Below are 20,973 nucleotides of genomic sequence, written 5' to 3'. Positions count from 1 at the left end.
TTGGTATCCAACGAATGGATGCTTTCGGATAAACTAATCGTCTTGGGTAGGAAAAAGATCCCCATTATATCGAACCCTAAAGGGACCTTCAAACTCGTAATCAGTGAAATGATCTCGATAATCATGACGAAGCACATTGGGTGAAGATTAATGAACAAGAAATAGTTCTCCAATGTGGTGCTGTCAATGCTGCAACTACGGGAGAAGATTGGGCGCTCATGCATCGTTGTAATAGAGAGGAAGTTGCCATTCGACGAATGATGGCTACATTCAACGATGACGGTCATGAATTTGTTGTCTCAGTTCCTGTTCTTCAAGCAGCACCCAGGATAAGAGAAGGTACTCACCGTTGCATTAAAACAACTTGCCCGAAAGGTCCTCTGGCACTTTCGACTCCCAGCCCAACAGCCATTCTTTCGCAACGTGCAGTTACTGCATCACCAATCGCAGCACCCATTGGCATTGGATTTTCTCAGCCGACCGCCACCGGTTTCTCGCCGACCGCAGCGCCCATTCGCGCTGCTTTCTCGCAGGCTACCGCAACACCCATTGGGAATCATTTCCAACCGACTGCATCATCAACTAACAGTCAATTTCCAACGATTACACCACCACCAATTAAAATTGGCTCCCCAGACCCGACTACTCTTATGACCATCACGCGCGCTGCAACATTAGAAGATTTACTCCCAAAATCTCAACCTGAAGATGAGGTTGTCGGTGGCGCATCAACCGAAGAACTTCCAGCTGGCCTTTGGCTCTCTAGATGGCAATATGATCCATATATAACCTTACCAAGACCTCAATGTAGCGATCCAGGTCCTGACTTTGTCTTGTCAGGAAGGGTGAGAACCGTTACTCGTAATCCACGCAGGACTTCATATACTACCATTGAATATTGGGGTTTTACTACTACTTCAACGGTTCCTCATGATCCCAATCGTCCACCACCAGCGGACTCTATCATATACCCAACTTGGGTAACGGCTTCGTTTTGGCAAACTTTCTCTTGTCGTAAGGTCTGGATGGAGTACTTCAATATGGATAAATGGTACAAGAGAGATATTGTGGAGAGGGTTTTGGAGGACTTGCAAGCGGCTTCTCATAGGTAGTGGTGGAGGTGGAATTGGTTAGGGTTGTTTAGAAGTTGGGAATTGGTAATGCATTTATCAAGATATCAAAGGGGATTACAGGTGTAGTTACAGGCGGAGATGGAAATTGGTTAAGGTGTTTAAAAGTTGGAATTTGGGAATATATTTATCAAGGCATCGAAGTCTGAAACAATGGAAAGATGGAAGTTGGCTAGGGCGTCTAAAAGTTGGGAGTTAGGAAGTAGGAACACATTTATCAAGACATCAAAGTTTGAGATAATGGAAGGATACAAATTGGTTAAGGTATTTGGGATTTAGGGACAAATTGAAAAAAAAATAGATTGAATAATACATAAAAATTTGCTTTAGATAGGTACCTACAAGCTCATGATATTCTGGTGATAATAACTCCGTCAATAATACTTTGTGGATGATGAGATTACAATAGCAAGTAAGCTCAGGGCCACGGACAATAATGAAAATATATCAAATCAAAGTCTTCGTATGAACTCGGAGAATTCTTTGATATAGTATTTGATCATGCAAATAATTCATTGTTTATTCGTAAGCTGTGAGCTGCAAGCTCCTGTATGCCTTGTGTAGTATGTATTTATTTCAATATATAGTATTGGGGCGAATTTAGTAATGAATGTATAGATGACTTTTTCTGTAAATTATGAGTAATTTCTTGGGAAGAGTGGATGAATTGAAGTAAAAAGGAGATTTTATATATGTGTCAATTTCTAGATCTATCGTCCCAGATAAGTTAATCAATCCTTACAAGTACAGCACAAGTACAGCACGGAGTACTCAAGTGGCGGTATTCCCTACTACATAATTTTATCATCACTTGATAGCATCCCACTAAAGAAAAAAGTAGCCCCGCCATTCATTCATCAACCAGCCTTGCATCATATAAATCCAACAACAAATTCAAAGATACAACACAACAAGAAATACTTCGATCAATTCAACAATTATCCGATCGCGTTTGACGGAATTCGTGAAGATATAAATCCAACCAAATGGAGAAAATTACAGAAAAGATTGCGGCATTGCCGCCAGACACCAATTACTTTTCCCTCGAATTCTTTCCACCAAAGACCTCAATGGGTTCCTCGAATCTACGCGCTCGTCTCGATCGAATGTCTCGAGCATTAAGGCCTCTATTCGTCACCGTTACTTGGGGAGCCGGTGGATCTACTGCGACCAAGTCATTGGAGCTCGCGGAGTTATGCCAGAGAGATCTAGGACTCACAACGTGTCTACATTTAACCTGCACAAACATGAGTCGAGCATTGGTGGATCAAGCATTGGAAGATGCGAAAGCTTTGGGAATTAGAAATATATTGGCTTTGAGAGGTGATCCGCCGAGGAGTGACGAATATCGTGCTGTGGATGAGAAGAATGGTGATTTACCTGCCATGGACTGGGAGTTTGAATGGGCAATTGATTTGGTACGATACATTAGAAAACAATATGGGGATTACTTTTGCGTGGGAGTGGCGGCGTATCCAGAAGGTCATGCAGATGAAGGACATCCAGAAGGACAGAGCCTCGAACATGATTTGCCTTACTTGGTTGAAAAAGTTCAAGCGGGCGCGGATTTCATCATGACTCAATTATTCTTCGATGTGGATGCATACGATACATTTGAACAAAGGTTACGAGATCACCCAAGTGGAGCATTCAAAACCATTCCAATCATACCCGGTATGATGCCAATACAGAGTTACCAAATGATCAAGCGAACTACGAAACTTAGCCATGCGAAACTACCTACGAATATTATAAGAAGATTGGATGAAGTTAGAGGTGATGATGAGATGGTGAAGAAAGTAGGAGTGGATATTTTGAGTGAAATGGTTGAACATTTGAAAAGTACAAAATCACAGTATTCTGGTCCTCGAGGTTTTCATTTCTATACTCTTAATTTGGAAAAAGCAGTATCCTTCATCTTGGAACGAACCGAACTCATTCCGGATGCTGAAACTGTTGCGGCTTTGGAACCAGAATACGTTCCTACTATTCCTGATATCGCAGATTTGTTGTCTATTCACAGTGGTTCTCACAGACGTAGTTCGAGACGTCGATCATCGGTTGGATCTGATCCTTACAACCGTATCATAATTACCGCACCACAAACCTCAAATCCTAGTTTTGAAGCTACAGCACTAGAAGCTGGTGTTCCAGCTGAGGCGGTTAATTCTCGAGCCAATACTCTTGCAATAAGTGAAGGGGAAGGTAGTCTTGGTCGAGAAGCCACATGGGATGACTTTCCTAATGGTCGCTGGGGTGATGCTCGTTCTCCTGCTTATGGAGAAATTGATGGATATGGTGTTTCACTTCACATGTCTATCAATCAAGCTATCAAATTATGGGGTCATCCGAGTTCCAGAGCTGATATTACCGATATCTTCATTCGTCACTTAGAAGGTCAACTCACTGCCATTCCTTGGAGTGAAGAAGGTCTTAATGAAGAAACCAACTCTATCAAAAAACAACTCCTCAGTCTGAATAAGAAAGGTTGGTGGACAGTGGCTTCTCAACCAGCTGTCAATGGAGTCAAATCCACCGATTCAATCTTTGGATGGGGACCTAAAAATGGTTTCGTTTTTCAAAAAGCTTTTGTAGAACTTTTCCTCCCTACTTCGGATTGGGAAGCCCTCCAAGCTAAACTTACATCCCCTGCTCTTCGTGATACCGTCTCCTTCTACGCCTCAAATGCCAAAGGAGATTTTATATCTAGTGATGAAGCAATAGGAAGTACAAACGCAGTTACATGGGGAGCATTCCCAGGAAAAGAAATCATCACCCCAACGATCATTGAAGAAGTTAGTTTTAGAGCTTGGGCTGAAGAAGCTTTTGGTATTTGGGGTGAATGGGCTAGGGTTTATGGAAAGGATAGTGAGACGAGGAAGGTTATTGATGGTATTAAAGAGGATGTTTGGCTGGTTAATGTTATTCATCATGCTTATGTTGAAGGTGAGGGTTTATGGGATGTTCTTTTGAATTGAGGTGGGTGGTAGATGTTGCAATGTATTGCGATGGATGCTGGATGCTGGATCCTATGCCATGCGATGCGATACAATGGATTTAGGGATGCATTTATAATCGCAATATTAAAGGATACAGTACGGAAGTATATAGTTGTGCGTGTACTTGTAGGTGTGCTCATAACGCGAATGGTTGTTGGCGTAGGCGCAGGTGTGTAGGGTAAATATAAAAAATGAATGTAAAGTTCTTTATTGTATTTGAAGAGTAGAGAGGTGAAATTAGACTAGATTAAGGAGGTGAGAAAGAGGGATTTAAAGGGGTTAGGATAGAGGCGACATGAGGTGAGAGGAGGCGAGATGAGATAGGAGAGATGAGAAAAGTGGATTGATTTACTTATTAATCGAGCGAGAGGGTAAGTGAGTGTGTATTTGTGTATTAAAGATTAAATATAAAATTATAAATCATTTTAATAGAAAAGTAATTCGTTTATAGTTTATTTATTCATTCATTCATTCATTCATTCACTTATTATATCTAACCGAACTGAATCAAATTAAAGAAATGATTGAAGTGATTGAATTAAAAAAAAATTGTATTCAAATAACTTGATTAAACTAAACCAACTAACCCAAACCGAACCAAGGAAACCAAATTAAAAGAAATTAAAAGAAAAATAAGTACCAAAGAAAAGAAACAGAAACATATGTAAAGAAATCAGATATGCGCATCTCATCCCATCCCATTCTTTCCTTCCCATTCCAGCCCATCCGTCCTAGTGCGTCAATTCTCAATTCATCATATCATTCCATTTCGTTTCGTTTCATCCATAAGCACAAGCACAAGCATATCTTCTTCTGCCCTTCTTCTCTGTCTTCCCTTTCCTTGCTGATATCATTATCCACCCATCCATCTTTCCTCTGTTCTGTCCATCAATTCATTGAATAATTAACTCCAACCCCAACCACAACCCCGAAATTCAGCAGTAAATGAAATGAAACCAAAGAAATGAAAAAAAAAAACCAAAAATTAAAAAATTAAAAGAGGAAAAATTGAAAAGAAAAAAAACTAGAAATGAAATCCAGCAATGCTTTTTCCAAAGATCAATAGCTCATCCATTTATCCATTCATCAATTCATCCGTTTATATCCCCATCCCTATCCCCTTCCCATCCTCGGAAATCCGCGGAGAAAAACTCAAGAATTAACTCGAGATCAGGAACCACATCCCTCATTCTATCTCTTCTTCTTCTTCTTCTTATTCTTATTCCTATAGGAAATAAGAAATAAATCCCAAGCGAGAAGTTAAGCAAGTAACTGAGTATCAATCAATCATCAAGTAAGTCCCTGCAGTAGGGTAGGATATTATTGAGTGCTGATGTGATGTGATGATGATTTGTTTGCTGAGAGTGAGAATGAGTGAGAGTATGCGAACGAATTGTGATACGGAGGTTGAAATGGGATGAAGTAGTGAAGTGATGAACAGCTGAATTGAGTAAATTTCCGTGAAGAGGTAAACGACGAGATTGAAGAAGCCAACCAACTAAAGTAAACGAAGTAAATTTTGGCGGAAAGGAGTTGAATGCGTGAAATTTGGAGTGGAAAATTGATGTGTTCGTCTTATTTGTGAGAGGGTTTTGGTAAGTGAGGGTATGGTATTGTAGAGATGAGGCGTTATGGGATGAGATGAGGAGGTCGAAAGTCGAAAGCCAATTGACTAGAAAAGAAAAGGGTAAGAGTGTCGAAGGCCAATATGAAGCATCGACTGAATACCTCAGCACCAGCTTCCTATTCAAATCAACCAGCAAAGTAATAGACTCCCATCCCATTCCACCCATCTTATCTCATCACCAACCCCCATCCACCCAAAATATAACAACCTAAGACTCCGAATCAAAAAAATCATTCTCCTCCTCCACAAACCCACCACTTCCATTTCCCCCGACCATTACCATGACCATGACCCAAAAATCCCCCACCACCACCACCAAGCATATCCTCATCACCATCCGCCGCGCGCCCAAAATCATACGCATTAGTATCCTCATCCTTAATAATCAACTCATCATCATATTCCTCATCATCACTATCAATATAACTCTTAACCGTATTCTTAGCCGCACGAGCAGGAGTTCCATTTTTCTTCTCAACCCGTCCGCCTTTAACTTTATTCATAGATTCTTTTTTGACGGGGGAGGATTTCTTAGAGGGAGTATTCATTTCGAGATCAGAATCGTCGTCTCCTTCTTCATTGCTGGATAGGGCGGTTTTCTTGGGGGTTTTCTTGGAGGGGTTACGCGGTGCGCGGGTTTTTTTGGGGGTGCTTCCTAGGGGGTTGTTAGTACCTTTTGGTTGGGAGTTCAGATCCCAGGCGGGTTCTTTGAGCATTCTGTTGGGTTTGTTAGATTTTTGGTAAAAATTGTGAGAATGAGGAGAAACGGGGGACATACCTTTCGAATCAGGTGGATATAGCCTTACCTGTTGTACCATCACCGAATTTTTCGGCGGTGGCTGAAAGATGTTAGTAGGATATTCCTGTAGAGATGAGTGGTAGCGATGATGGATGGATGGTAAGACGATATGAAATATGAAATAAGGATAGAATTTGACGGAGAGCGTGTAAAGCAACGCTAAAGGAACAGGGGGAATTGCATGATGCATTCTTAGCAGCAGCCTTGATGGGTCGAAATTGATGCTCCAAAGCAGATGCGGTACGACCGTCGTTCAACCACTTTGCCATTGCTATGATGTATATTAATATTTATCATGTATTGAATAGTTAAGCAAGGAAATGTAGTGCTAATGAGTGTGAGTGCTAGATAATGAAATCTTGGAAAGATGTAATAGGGAAGTTCTCGCATTTGCCATTCATAGCACCAATATTGAGGGTTTGTGGATCAATGCCATTTTCGAAAGCTTCGCGCTGGCGAGCACCATTGGCTCTAAGAGTTCGAAATTGAAATTCGATTCCGCCCTTGGTAGAGTCCTTTCCGAACATATTGGAAATTTCTATGAGGAGACTAATTTTAATTCTGAGCTTTTTTGTTAAGGAAAGAAAGAAATGAAAGAAAAGAATCAGAAAGTATTAGTTGTTCAAGCAGACTTGCCATCGCGCTTTCTGGAGTCGGGATTAACAAGGACGTTGAAGTCTTTGGGATCCTTTCCGTTGGCTAACGCATCTTGTTGTATCTTAGCACCAGCTCTGATACCGCGAAATTGCCATTTCATTGAGTTGACGTCTGAATCAGAACCGAAGTGCTTCGCCATTTCTGTTGACTAACATTAATAACCAGAACACGATGGTTGTGAAGTGCTAGGGAAATATGTGTGTAAATGAGCATGAAAGAAAAAATCGAAAGAATCCAAGAGACCATTAGAATTGAACATAATATCCTTGCAGTCCTTGCCCGCAGCTCTCGCACTGCGAATCTGATCAACATTTTTCTTGATCGCGGTAGCAAATTGGAATTTGATTCCTCCCACAGTAGAATCTGAACCAAAACATTGTTGAACTTCTGGGATAAAGTTAATATGTGCTTAATACAGATTTGTGATCTTGTGTATGAAAGTGCAAGGGAATAGATCAAAAAAGTATTAAAACATGGTAGAACTTCTAAGCAGTCTTGCCACTAGTGACAATATCAACGACGGATGGATTTTGACCAGCAGCCAGCATGGCTTTTTGACCTTCACCAATAACTTTGTAGCGGGTATCGAATTGGAATCGAATACCGCCAACAGTAAAATCTCCCACAAGTTTGTCCATTTCTGTTATTAATCAGTCATGGTTGGATGTGAAGTCAATGGAAGTGTTGTGTGATATGAGGTGGAGAAGTAGAGAGTAGAAGATAAGACAGAACTCCTGACCACCTTTGTCTTTCTTGGAAGACATTAAATCTTCCAAGTCGACATTCTTAGGATCTTGACCAGCTGCACGCATTTTGGTTTGACGACTGCCAATGACCTTAATACGCTTGCCAATTTGTTGTTTAATGGCTTCAGTGGAAACATCTGATCCCATTATTGCAGCAATCTCTAGTAGTTAACGTATCAGTGCTGTCCAAACGATGATGTGATATTTTTGATGCATATGCTGTGATGAATGGTTCCTAAAAACTCTAGAGTAGATGAAGACAGAACTTCTGACCACCTTTGGATTCAGTTAAGCCTAGCTTGTCAAGGCTGACATCCTTAGAATCATTACCCTCTGCAAGCATCGACATCTGACGACGGCCAAGAAGCTTGACTGTGCGTTGAAAATGATGTTTGAGAGATGAAGCAGTGGTGTCTGATCCCATGATTCTAGCAGTTTCTGTGGTTTTCACATCAGTGTAACTCAAACATAATGGAATCTTGTGTATGTGCTGTGGTGAAATGAGATGTTGAGAACTGAATGCAGATTATTGAAAGAGCTTCTGACCACCTTTCAAGCTGTTTAAGGCATCCAAAGGATCTTCACCGGCGTCAACCATAGCGATTTGACGACGTGAAAGAGCTCTAACTTTGGTATTATACCACATCTTGACAGCTAGAGCAGTGACATCAGAGCCCATATACTTGGCAACCTCTGGAGTTGGGATTAGTTATTTTCAAACGATAGGAAAGTGTGTATGGTGTTGTGGGAATGTGATGATGTTCCGCAAAAATAAACAAAGTTTTCGGGAGCGAAAATACCACCAAGCTTTTGTTGACTACCCAAGTTATCCAAACTAGCATCCTTGGGGTCTTTGTCAGCATCTAATAAAGCATTCTGACGAGCAGCCAAAACTTTAAAGCTTCGAGAAAATTGTGCTTTAATTCCATTGGGTGTGACATCTGATCCCATTTTTGCAGCAACCACTAACGGGGATATCAGTGAGATTCAAAGACGAAAGAAAGGTGCTTGGTGCTATGTGAAGATGTAAAGGAAAGTTCTGAAAACATAGACAGAACTTCCTGACCAGCCTTGTATCTGCGAGAACCCAAGTCTGTCAAATCGACATCCTTGCAATCCTCACCAGCATCACGCATGGCAATCAAACGCTCGCTAAGTAGCTTAATAGTTTCCCGGTGCTGAGATTGGATATGACTAGCTGGAGTTGCCGATCCCATGAGCTCAGAAATCGCTAGCGTGAAATTAGTGCAGGCAAACGGGATAAACATGTGCTTGTGTGATGTAAAAGTTGAGAAATGAGAATAAATATCAACTCATTACCACCCTTTCCCTTGCAGGCAAAATTGCCATTGGTATCGCCCACATTCACAAAGATGGGATCTTCTCCTCTGTCAACGGCAGCGTTGATTAATTTGGCATCTGACTCCAGACGCCTAAATCTGTTGTAAAGTGCAGAGGCTGTACAATTCCTCCAAACCGAACACTGATTTCTACACGAAAATCAATATAGAAACAAGAAGAATTGCAGGAAAAATGTGTAATGTGCTCGAAGGACAAAAGATGAACAAAAATAACTCATGCCCCACGATGATACCTTTCCTGACGATTGCACCATCTTCGAGATTGACAGTGGATGGATTAACACCGGCTTCGACAGCTTTTCGAAGTAGTTCGGCATTTCGTTTGATGCCAGTCATTCGTGTCCAAATTTGATGATAGTTCGACTCATCTCCGCAACATCCGGATGCCCCTGGTAAAACCAGGAACCAAAGACAAAAGAAATGAACAATTTTTAAAGATCGTTGAAAACGCGTTTGAACCGATGAGGAAGATAAAGTTATGAGGAAATTTTCACTAACCATTGTAATCGAGCTTGAGATTAGGGTGGGCAGCGACGATGGCGGAAAGGAGGCGGACTGTAACCATCGAGTAAGTATAGTTGAAGAGGAGTGTGTCTGATAAACATACCAGAAGCTTCATAGGTTTTCCAATTAGGCATGACTGCGTTATTGGAAGTTCTGTGGTAGATATATCAGTATGAATGTATGATTATTTGAGTTTGGTTAGTTGTATAATGGATATGAAGCCGAGTAGTAAGAGTGAGGAAAAGGTAGAGGGTAGAAGAGCTGGAAGTGGAAAAGGAAGTAGAAGAAGTTGGAAAGGAAGTGGAAGTAAGAGGAGAAAATAGCGATGACAAAATCGCTAGTACATGACAAACAGTGAATGTGAATATGCCCAAGCAAAGGTGAAGTAGATCGGAAGATCCCACAAGCCCACCTCGCGACAATTACCAGGAGAATGTATTTGTCAAGATAGACAAGAATATGATCGACAGAGAGAAGTGCTCGAGGATAGATAGAGAGAGGTAATAGGAAGAATAGTATCTTACTTTGTTTGGGTAGGTGTTTGGTATTTGTTGTTTGATTTGATATTGTAGTGTGCGCGCGACTTGTGCGATCTACGACGACGATCTAAAAATCCAAATCAGTTCCCATATCTCCCAAGATTTGTATACAAGTATATAGTAATAGTAGCAAGAAGAAGAAGAAGAATACTCACAATCCTCGAGAGATATTCAGCAATAGATGAAAATAGATAGACGATCAAAGCATTATCAAAGTTGATAGAAATTGTAGAAGATTATTGAGGTTGTGGAGAAGAAGAAGGATATTGAGAAAATAAATCGAGATTAAGATTTTAAATAAGTGAATTCTGCACAGCCAAAATAGCGAGAGGAAAGAGCGGCGAGGGGAAAATCAGGTTGAAGGAATATTCTGATACTATTTGTTAAATGTTTTGTGATAATTCAAGGCTGAAAGACTTCAATGAAGTCGATGTTATGGATTTCGTTTGTGTAGGCTACAGTGTGGTGAAGAATAACTATTTTTTATTGGGATAAGTTTCTCATCTATTCTTCGCTGCGGGCTCTTCATTTTTGAGTAATTTCAGCAATTAAGAACAATATTTGTGATTGTGCTCCTATTTTGCTATGGCAGAAGTACATCAAAAACAATGGTTTCCACAGCAATCTTTCCAAGGCAATCATAATTGAATATTTTTCCAAGTGAATAATCTTGTATTCCCACAAACAGAAACCCAACAGAATCTTGTCAAAAGCGTAAGATGCCTGCAGGAACTTATCCATGAAAACTTGGGTGGATATTGATTTTGCTTTTCTTGTTGGTTGCTTTGTTCGGAAACCAGCATCATTTTGATTATCATTTTGATTGTCATATAATTATTCCTTTTCGTTCTCGACCACTCCAGTATCCTCTACCCCGCAACCATTATCTGGAAAACAAACAAAAGTAATTTTAATTATTAGGCAACTATCGTAGTATATCGGAAAAGATTTTCCAGACTTGTCAGCTTAGGGAAGGAGTTGAGAATTCTAGATTCGTCTAATATATCATTTGATATCATCCAGCCATCTAGAACAAACAACAAAAATTCACAAAACTAACAAAATCAAGTATAGAAATAGGTAGATTAAGTATTTTTCATATTTCAAAAACAATAAAAGAAATAACAAAATGATATCTGAGAGTCTATCCAAGATGAACAGTGACTATTGTCCAATCCTTTTATCGAGACCCAGCTTCGAACTCGTACTGTTTGAAAAACAGCAGACACCCGCTGCATATATCATATGATAATAAAGCTACAAATATACGCCTTATCCGCTCTAACCAACTGGTTCTGTATAGACAGAATAAATCAAGTCCCTGCATTTTAGACGGCTTGATGCTCTGAATTAAAATTTCCCAGCGGGCCACTATAGCAGGTTTTGTCCTATCCTCCACAAAAGATTTCCCTGCCATAACAATCATCCCAACACAGACTGCACCCTCTTGTTTAAGAGAACATCCATTACTGTATATAAGAATGGTCTCCATGATTTGACCTCTTAGCCATTTTAATCCCATGAAGAACGCATCACATTCTATTCTCTACCTCTTTCACAACCCTCTTCATTTCCTATGAACATTATCTCTATTTTTGATATCCATCTTCAAAGCCACAATAGCATCTCTAGCACAATTTGCAGCATCCCAATTACCCTCTCTCCTAGGTACAATAGCTAGCAGCAATTTAATAGCTTCTTTCCGAGTAGAAATAGCTCCGTACCTGGCCGCCGCGGCCAGTGATGGCACAACACCAGTATAGAATACAAAGCCCTTTTCAAAACTAGGATGTGCAACGACTGTCCTGCAAATTTCGATGACTTCTTCAAAAATGGCTCGGTAGACATGAGCAGGTGTGTTGGGGAAGAAAGCCAAGTGAAATCCGTTACGTGTTGTTAACCAGTTAACTCTCAACGTGCAGACTGTAATAAAATTGATATCGTCTTTTTTTGTGCGCTTGAATAATGGTTCGAAAGCAAGCTGCCATTGATCAAGATTGTTTAAAATCCCCTCAAACTCTGCCATTGCCGGAGACCAATCGAGCATTCGTTTATTCCACATTGCTGAATCTGTTATATCTTCTTTGGCAGGTTCTTGTTCTCCTCGAATAAGCGATGCCGTGTCCATGAGAAAGCTGATAAGCTGTCTACAAATCGCCGTAAAAATGTAACCCGCATCATCAATGCTTGTAAACATGACCGGAACGGGACTAGGAATATACATTCGAGTCCCGTGCATGATATCTTGGGCTTCAGCTATGGTGGGATCAATCGCAGATATTAACCCAATGTGTGTACTATGAAAAGTGGCAAAAATGGCATCTTCAATAACATCGGGAGCTGGTGATATGGTTCGATCCGTTATCTGACGCTTTTCGCGATCTTTCATCCAATCCTGAAGTAATTTCGCGGCGCTCTGAATCTGAGTTACTGCCGACATATGATTTCCGTGAAAATTCTCGAATGAAAATATAAGAAGTGCAGCAAGCAACGTCATACGAATCGGTACGAGCTTTTTGATTCCTCCGAGAGCTTTGCCGTATTCTTGTACGGCGAATCTGTAATCATCGTTCATGGTCATAATCTGACCTTGCTTGCGTGCCTTCATTACCCTACTGAGAGCCCCAATTGCACAAACAGCTTGGAGAAGACAGGGTTCCTGATGACATGCTTGAAGGATAACACTGTTCCACAACTCAGAAAAGAATCCACCAAATACTTGAGTCGTAACATCACTACAGAAAAATCGAAAATATTGGGAATGTTTAGGGCTTTCGAATTCAACATCAGAAATGCTCCTTATAGGTTCATATCTAATATTCTCAGTGGCATTGTTAGATAGGATGTTTCTCTTGGTTGCGAGAGCTTGTCTAGAGTTTGGAAATTCACGTGTTAAATAACCACACTTTTGAGAAGTTCCCTTGTAAAATATTTTACAGCGATAACATTCCGGCTTCCCTTCATCACATTTGATTCGTCGAGCTCTGGTAAATTGCGTGTCAGCACTTGGGAAAGGGGATGTAGACTAGTCAGGGAGTCAGACTTGCATGTCGTACAACCTGTGTGAACTTTTGGTAATCCTCTTCTCTTTCGCAGTGGGACCGATATCTGTTCTCCCTCTCGTTTCACCTGTGGTGGAGGCGCTATTACCAGGAACATTTTTGCGAGGTTATTTTTCTGGAAGGAGGATTCAAGATGACAGGACGGGCGCTGCAGGAGACACTGTAAGTGTACTCAAATGTAACAAGGTTCTAGTATCCGAATCGACCGACCATCCAGCTGATTCTTATAGCATGCATGCATTGACCCTTGTCGGTGTCTCGGTACAGATTGGCTTGAATGAGCTGGTGGATCATCTGAATTGAAAGAGTGTGCCGATAAGGCGAGCCGACAGGAATATACACTAGGTATACTTATGCAGTGGCCGCTGTGCATGAAAATCCTTGTGTTTTTCCGATTCTGTGGGAAACTTCCCGTCCCCGTTTTAGTGGAAATACTCATATGACATGGTTCCCGCTCATGACCAAGATTCGATTTCATTGAAGTACGGTCGATCCAACCCAATGGAAAAAAATTGCACTTTGGGATGTAGTTTTCTGACGTTGTAGAGGCAAAGAGAATCAAGGAGTTATGCTACAGGATCTCGACAAATAAAGCGAAATTCTGTGAATGGTGGGGACCATTGTGAGGAGTTCATTACCTTACCCAGCGAAATGTCCGGAATTGACCAGCTGAAGGGCGGCTAATATTTTTTTTGATAAAGGATACTGAGCTCGGTCTTCGGGCTGCAACCATTTCAATGTGGTTTTGATGGTTGAACAAGCGATGGAATGCATTTGTCTCCCCCCTGTTAGGCATGAATTAGCTCATGTTCTTTTCCCGCTGCCAAAACTATTTAGAGTCGACAAAACCTCGAACGTGGATCAAGCTGTCAATATTCACGATCCATAATAAGGGTGCACCCATCGCCAACAACCAAAGCATTTCGAATGTTTTCAAATAATTCCCGTGACTTTCGAAGAACATAATAATATTTAAGGGGGTTGTTGGATAAAGAATCCAATGATTTGACGTCACTGACCAGCTAACAAGCTCTGGCGTCTTAGCTTGGCACTTGGCATAAGGTCATAGAAAACCCTTTGTTCCATAGGGCCAATAAAATATAGAAAATGGTAAGGAAAGTTCTCCATCATATAAAAAATGATGGCAGAGGTGGTACATCATGACGGTGCCAAATGCCCAGCACTGGCTAAGTGCCGAATTAAGCGGGTATGGGGAATTCCTTGTTGCCCTTATTGATTTATATCGCATTCTCCATGGGCTTTATTCAAGATATATAATATCATGAGATTTCGCCCTGAACGTTTGGTTGGCCAGATATTAAGGTCAAAGAACGGATATTTTCATTCAGCAATAAAACAACAACCAATCCCCTCATTTCGAATAATTCCACCGCGACATATTTTCAGATTGGACCAGTTTGGTTTCAAAACCATGACAATTCAAGAATCCGGAGATCCTATCCGAATGCTGGTTCTGGAGACAGATTCGCCACATCCAGAAGTCAAGGAGAATAAGGGTGGATATAGTGATATTCTAAACTCATTATTTAAACAGGCTGGGAAAGAACACGATCCACCATTGGAGATAGAGACAGAAATGCATTATGTTGTTGATGATCCTGAAAATGGTCATTATGGGCATTCTCCCAAGGTTTCCGATATTGATCCATCTATCAATGCAATATTGATCACAGGGAGCATGTACGATGCTCATGGGGACAATCCATGGATTAAAGAGCTGCTACATTTTTTGCGAACTTTGTGGATTGAACGGAAGGATATGAAATTTAGTGGTGTTTGTTTCGGTCACCAGATATTGTCACGGGCATTGGGAGCAAAAGTGGAACAAGAACCAGCCGGGAATTGGGAATTGGCACATACGCCAATGGATCTGACTCCTGTTGGCCAAAGATTATTCAAGACGAAAGACAAAAAACTCAGTCTACACCAAATGCATCAGGATCAGGTGACTACCGTTCCCTCGGCATCGACAACTGATTTGCTCTCTGAGGATGACAGAGTTGAGGTCTGGGCCAGTACGGAACATACAAAGATTCAAGGTCTGTACTTGAGGGAAAGGCTGTTTACCAGTCAGGGACATCTGGGGTTTGATGAACAAGTTGTACATCGTGAGATCGATATGCGTGTTGAGAGTGGTGGAATTGAGGATATGAACGTAGCGGAGCAAGGAAAAGACACCGCGCATCTAAGACACGATGGAATCAAGGTTGCTGGCGCAATTTTGAGGTTTTTCTACGGAGACGATCGGGATATTCAGGGAAGAGAGTCAGAGCAAAGGTAGCGAAAATTTATCCGGCTCGTCGTTTCGAATTTCTGCGCTTTAATGTAACCTTCAAGGTCGTCTGCCGCTATGTCGCGATTCACAATCACAATTTTGGCCATCTTAAGACTAATACCCAGGTTTTGAACATTGTGTTATACAAGTGGAATTATTGTGTATCTGTCTACACCAGGCTTCCGGAACATTCTGAAGAGCAGTGAGTTGTGGTGATCAACCTCGTAATGTCAGCGGTATAAATTGGGAATGGATATACATCAAGGGTAAGTCAAATACTGTCTTTACCTCAGCTAGATATGTAACCAAAGGATCTTGCTGGTGTCCTCCAAGGAAACACCCCTCATATGCAACGACGATTGGTATCAGGTTATCGTAGTATCAGTGGTCATAAAAATAAGATTCGGTAGTCTTTGAGATCAAAAATAGATCGATATACAACGGTGACAACCTTAACCATTGTACTGGGAAGTTGCAGCACACAGCGTCACAACCAAAGCCAAGCTTAAATACCTAGGTAAGCCGACATGATCTACGTTACACAAGGGAACAACCTGAGAAGTTTTGGCTCTTTTCAATTTATCCCAGTTTCCTCAAAGCATGACATGACACCAAGAAGTCCAGGCACCCACCTACCTACCTACTAGGTAATATCTAACGAGAAGCGGCTGAATGTAACACAAAGTTGCCTAAGGTTACCCAAGTTCCCGCCCCGCGTCTGGAGGAGATTACAGAGAGCGCACCTACAACCATATGGCCCGAGAGAACCTTACAAAGTATCAACACTAGTGTACCCCCTAACAAACTTACAGTTTAAATCTCGATTATTTCGAGCTGAGTACATACTACACAGTCTATGAAACTTTAGTATATATTAACTTTAGATTATTTTCAATTTTCGATCCAGTACAATTATCCTTCTTTAAGCAACGATTTACAGCTCTAGTGAGAGTATTCAAACGCTAAATTACAGGGGCTGAAACGCACACTTACTGGGCTTAATCTCGATTGATTCACCAGATTCGATTAACCTCTTTATAGCATGTGGTAGTGGAGATACCCTGTAAGGCCCCATAGTCACACTCTTTGATGGGCTCTCCGGAAGGATTCTGTGATGCTACCTACCGCAATAGCACCATACCGGCACAGGAGCTGACAAAAGGATTCTATAATCCTACCTACCGCTACCACTCAAAAACGGGAATAAACTTAAAATAACGATAAGATTTTGAGAGGCTGAAGAATGTGGAAATGGAGTTTGGCGATCCCATCCTTAATGAGGTTGATCGTTGAGAAAAAATGAGGATATAAGGATATACATATAGTATCTTCCTATTCCTCATCCTCAACTACATTCTCATTTATTCTTCCCAATCTCCCTCAGTCAACGGCTCAGAAATCTTCAATAATGTCTTTATCTAAGATTTTCATCGCCTTCACGGGTATCATTGCTGTAGCTTCAAGTAACCCTCTCATCCCCAGAGCATCAACCGCCTGCTCAACATCAAGCGGTCCCGGTTTCTGCCAGAGCACTTCTACTTCCTGTACCAACGGGAAATACATAGCAGGTGCATGCCCTGGCGCCGCAAACAATCAATGCTGCGTAGCAACATGTTCTAGCGGACAAGGAACATGCCAAGCAACATCTGTATCCTGCTCCGGAGGCACCTTCAAGAGTGGTCTCTGTCCCGGACCCAGCGATATCGAAGTACAAATCTCCCCATTCTTCAAACTCCCATTAAACCACATACTAAAACCCAACAGTGCTGCATCAAAAGTAGCGGAAGCACCGGCTCCCTAGGTTTCGACATCTCGCAACTCGGCAGCACGACATTCTTCCAATGCGCCAAGAAAACCAAAGACGTCGTCGTCATCCGCGGCTACGAACAAGCATGCGGCAGCGGCGGCCAAGTCGACAGTAACTTCGTCACCTCCTACAAAAACGCCAAAGCAGCAGGATTCACCCGCATAGACTCCTACCTATTCCCATGCACGGGAACCCCCACCGGCAACGAACCCCAATGCAAAAGCATCAGCACGCAAATATCCGAATATCTCCAAGTAATCTCCAGCAACAACATGGACATAACGATGCTCTGGCTCGACATCGAACCCACATCGGCCTCTACATCCGCGTGTAACGCATGGAATCTCGGCGCCGCAGCTAATGAAAAATTAGCTAAACAATGGGTTGCGGCGATCAAAGCGACGGGCTTGAAATGGGGTATCTATGCTAATGGCAATCAGTGGAGTGGGATGTTTGCGAGTAGGAGTACGGATGTGGGGAGTGAGTTGCCGTTGTGGGCTGTACAGGATGATTTTGAGGCGGGGGTGAATACGGTGGATACTTTTATGGGGGGTTGGACGGAGGCGGTGGCTAAGCAGTATTATCTTGGTGTGTATATTTTTGATTTTTGTTTCTTTTGTCTTTCTTTCTTTCTTCTTTTCTTTTTTTTTTTGAGCGAGAGAGAGAGATGTGTTGTGTAGGATATATGCTAATATGTTATATAGATACCACGCTCTGTGGCCTAGGTGTGGATTTGGATTCATTTTCATGAATGTTCAAGGGGATTTAGCAGTCGGGCTCTAGGACTACTAGATCAGTGGTATTCGGTAGTGAAGGGTGCCAATGTGATCTGATCTTCTTGGGTGAACTCTTTTGGTTCTTAGATCAGCTTCAACAATTTTTTTGTAATTATGACACTCTTGATTGGCTCAATTCACTGTCTCGTGTGAGTATGTACAATATGGTAGGATCTCATCACGCGAGATTGGGCGTAAACTTTGTACCACAGTACAATTAGCATCAAAACTTTATGTAAAACTTATAGTCGACCATATAGTTGGGCCTTCACCTGCCCATTTGTAAGTATACCTGTACATAAAACGCCAAGGGTATTCCGGAATCCAACGCCATGCCATCACCCATTTCCATCAAATCATATCATCATATCTGAAAGTACCATCTATCTGTCAATTGAACCACATGTTATGTTTAAATAACCCCAGCCTCAGTAGTTGTTGCCCCTCTATCAGCACTTTTCCTCGCTGGACTGTCAAGCTCTTCAAAGTCCCTCGCAGCTATCTTCGCGTTCTCTAGAGCACAATTAAATCGTTCCTCTCCAGGTGGAAGGATGGCCGCTAGATAGGTATTGGTTGTAAATTTAACAGCGAACATACAAAAGTTTGGCATCTTCAACTCAAAAAGGCTAAACTGTTCTGCGGATTTGGGTGTACCGGTATAACGAGAAGTGCTTTGTTTAAAGTTTTTGATGATGTTTGAAAGGCGCTCGAACCGATCCGTCGTAGGATTTGCTTCTCCTTCTGGCGATGTCCAACTTGAAACAACAAGGAAAGAGGAGCGCTCGAATAAGAGCACTTCCTCAGCTTCAATGATAGTTCCGAGTGAAGAGAGATGTCTTTCTATTTCTCCCAGATTTGGAACGAGATCATGGATGATTTCCGCCCATGCTTTATAAAGTGATTGATCCCAAATAGATGTTGCAAATGGTACGATATTGAAAGATTCTGATTTGGATCTGACGGCTAATATTTTTTGATGGAAGCTATCCTCACGTGTGTTCGGAAGGACAAGATCCATTTTGTGTACAAGGACGTAAATGCTTGCAGTTGGTGAGAATTGAGTGAGTGCTGTAATGATCGAGCGATATGTTAAAAGGTCGCGGTCAAAGTCTCGAGATTCAATATCGAAAACGTATATTAGTACACCGACACTTGAGAAGACATGTTGACGTTGCTGGGAGAGGTAGTTTTCCATGAATGCATCCTGCCTAGTTTTCTTTTGTTAGCCATATTGAGCCTGAAATTCCACCGCAGAAAAGAATATAGCGACAGGGAGTTAGATGTCGATAACCTGCGAGCAGCACTAAAGGGCCAAGGTGATCTTATATCTTGCAGGATCTACCAAGATTCCAATGCAACTCATAGAGGAAGCTGCCCCGCCTCTCTGTTTATTTAGAAGCTCAAAAACAGGAGACGATAAGAACTTACCCTCCACAATCCCACAGATTCAGTGTTAAATTTCCCAGAAACTTGACATGGCTAAGATCGACGTCAATCGTTGCACCCAATCGTCTCGTATCCTTTGCGACATAGTTCGAGAAGATGATGCTTCTCATTGAACTCTTTCCGGAACCTGATTTTCCCATCAACAGAACCTTCTTCTTCCTTGGCTTTTTAGATTCGGCTGGAGAAGCCACTGCCGATGTAGATGACTCCTCTTGTTGCCGATGGTTCTCCATATTTGGTTGAGGATGAGATCTGGAGGAATTGAAGAGAAATTGTGAAGTCGAAGCTTGAGCTCGAGCTTGAGCTTTTGAAGCAGAAGCAGGGCGGTGAAAGTAATTCATTGTGGAGTACGGAGAAACCTTTATCCGAGCAAATGTCCAGTAACATGAATTTATCAAGTAAAACTTTTGATGTGATGATGTTACTGATGATTTCAAGTACAATTTCTCAATTCTTCTGCTTCTGGTACAACTGTTATTAATAAAGGTGACAAGTTGGGGATTAAATTAGTCTACTTAAATGACAGAGCTCAGGTTCAAGTGAATATTTCTCGTACCCTTTCAAATATTAGCCTGCAAACCAATCAAACGAATTCCAGTATGGATAGAACATTGAGACAAGTGCCTTTCAAGCCTTTTCATATCACTTCTCTGCAAGAGCATAAGACTTTCATTGGACTCATGCAGATTTCAAATATCAGACTCGCGATCAGAATTATATATTAAGATCTTTTGATTTCAAAAAACCTTCCAACTTGATACAATTGCCGCCTTGTGTATTTTGGATTGTTACTTCTTTCCTGCCCTATCGATACGAGAGGATGGCATAAGCTAGTATATGACCGTCGTGGAAACCCTGAAGATATCGAGTTGATGTGTTTATCAGGAGCATCTTCGTCAAGAACTCTTTGACAAATGTATTATCAAAATGAGGGCTAACAGTCATCCAAAGTCAGGAGGGTTAACGGTGTGGATGATATAGCCAGCTAAGATCTTACATTTCTGGGGTAGTGCAGGATCGAATTGTGGCATTACCCTCGTCCTATCGACTTCAAAAGCCCGCTACGCATTTGCTGTATCACATTTAACAAGTCTGCAGGCGGATAATGGGTGAAGGAGATTTATGATCAGCTAACCCCACCTCCACATTAATTCAAATATTGGAGAACGAGCAACACGGAGGGATATTCGACAAAGATAGAACGTCAGACAGAGTTATAGATAC

General features: G+C 41.6%; 9 protein-coding genes across 9 annotated transcripts; 4 read left to right on the top strand and 5 right to left on the bottom strand.

Moving 5' to 3' along the window:
• Nucleotides 1-260: 260 nt before the first annotated feature.
• On the top strand, nt 261-1,112 carry SS1G_02010 (predicted protein; the record flags this gene model as incomplete). The annotated part of the gene is made up of 1 exon (XM_001597764.1): nt 261-1,112. The coding sequence occupies one exon, from the start codon at nt 261-263 to the stop codon at nt 1,110-1,112; it is 852 nt and encodes a 283-aa protein (XP_001597814.1).
• Nucleotides 1,113-2,116: 1,004 nt separating this feature from the next.
• On the top strand, nt 2,117-4,108 carry SS1G_02009 (hypothetical protein; the record flags this gene model as incomplete). Its single annotated transcript, XM_001597763.1, has 1 exon — nt 2,117-4,108. The coding sequence occupies one exon, from the start codon at nt 2,117-2,119 to the stop codon at nt 4,106-4,108; it is 1,992 nt and encodes a 663-aa protein (XP_001597813.1).
• Nucleotides 4,109-5,758: 1,650 nt separating this feature from the next.
• SS1G_02008 (predicted protein) lies at nt 5,759-6,824 on the bottom strand (the record flags this gene model as incomplete). The annotated part of the gene is made up of 4 exons (XM_001597762.1): nt 5,759-5,872; nt 6,008-6,411; nt 6,563-6,595; nt 6,725-6,824. 4 exons carry the CDS (start codon nt 6,822-6,824, stop codon nt 5,759-5,761), a joined length of 651 nt encoding a protein of 216 aa, XP_001597812.1.
• Nucleotides 6,825-7,177: 353 nt separating this feature from the next.
• Nucleotides 7,178-7,351, bottom strand: SS1G_02007 (predicted protein; the record flags this gene model as incomplete). The annotated part of the gene is made up of 1 exon (XM_001597761.1): nt 7,178-7,351. One exon carries the CDS (start codon nt 7,349-7,351, stop codon nt 7,178-7,180), a length of 174 nt encoding a protein of 57 aa, XP_001597811.1.
• A 346-nt stretch (nt 7,352-7,697) lies between these two features.
• SS1G_02006 (predicted protein) lies at nt 7,698-9,655 on the bottom strand (the record flags this gene model as incomplete). Its single annotated transcript, XM_001597760.1, has 8 exons — nt 7,698-7,852; nt 7,952-8,119; nt 8,232-8,396; nt 8,505-8,651; nt 8,759-8,923; nt 9,025-9,189; nt 9,279-9,441; nt 9,545-9,655. 8 exons carry the CDS (start codon nt 9,653-9,655, stop codon nt 7,698-7,700), a joined length of 1,239 nt encoding a protein of 412 aa, XP_001597810.1.
• A 2,274-nt stretch (nt 9,656-11,929) lies between these two features.
• On the bottom strand, nt 11,930-14,346 carry SS1G_02005 (hypothetical protein; the record flags this gene model as incomplete). The annotated part of the gene is made up of 4 exons (XM_001597759.1): nt 11,930-13,175; nt 13,419-13,505; nt 14,068-14,209; nt 14,274-14,346. 4 exons carry the CDS (start codon nt 14,344-14,346, stop codon nt 11,930-11,932), a joined length of 1,548 nt encoding a protein of 515 aa, XP_001597809.1.
• Nucleotides 14,347-14,856: 510 nt separating this feature from the next.
• Nucleotides 14,857-15,726, top strand: SS1G_02004 (hypothetical protein; the record flags this gene model as incomplete). Its single annotated transcript, XM_001597758.1, has 1 exon — nt 14,857-15,726. One exon carries the CDS (start codon nt 14,857-14,859, stop codon nt 15,724-15,726), a length of 870 nt encoding a protein of 289 aa, XP_001597808.1.
• Nucleotides 15,727-17,128: 1,402 nt separating this feature from the next.
• On the top strand, nt 17,129-18,278 carry SS1G_02003 (hypothetical protein; the record flags this gene model as incomplete). The annotated part of the gene is made up of 3 exons (XM_001597757.1): nt 17,129-17,428; nt 17,485-18,115; nt 18,232-18,278. 3 exons carry the CDS (start codon nt 17,129-17,131, stop codon nt 18,276-18,278), a joined length of 978 nt encoding a protein of 325 aa, XP_001597807.1.
• A 437-nt stretch (nt 18,279-18,715) lies between these two features.
• Nucleotides 18,716-20,090, bottom strand: SS1G_02002 (hypothetical protein; the record flags this gene model as incomplete). Its single annotated transcript, XM_001597756.1, has 3 exons — nt 18,716-18,861; nt 18,901-19,511; nt 19,732-20,090. 3 exons carry the CDS (start codon nt 20,088-20,090, stop codon nt 18,716-18,718), a joined length of 1,116 nt encoding a protein of 371 aa, XP_001597806.1.
• Nucleotides 20,091-20,973: the final 883 nt, after the last annotated feature.

Source organism: Sclerotinia sclerotiorum, genomic scaffold (assembly GCF_000146945.2).
Source record: "Sclerotinia sclerotiorum 1980 UF-70 scaffold_2 genomic scaffold, whole genome shotgun sequence".
In the NCBI taxonomy this organism is placed as follows: Eukaryota; Fungi; Ascomycota; class Leotiomycetes; order Helotiales; family Sclerotiniaceae; genus Sclerotinia; species Sclerotinia sclerotiorum.
This window is presented reverse-complemented; position numbering and strand designations above follow the sequence as displayed.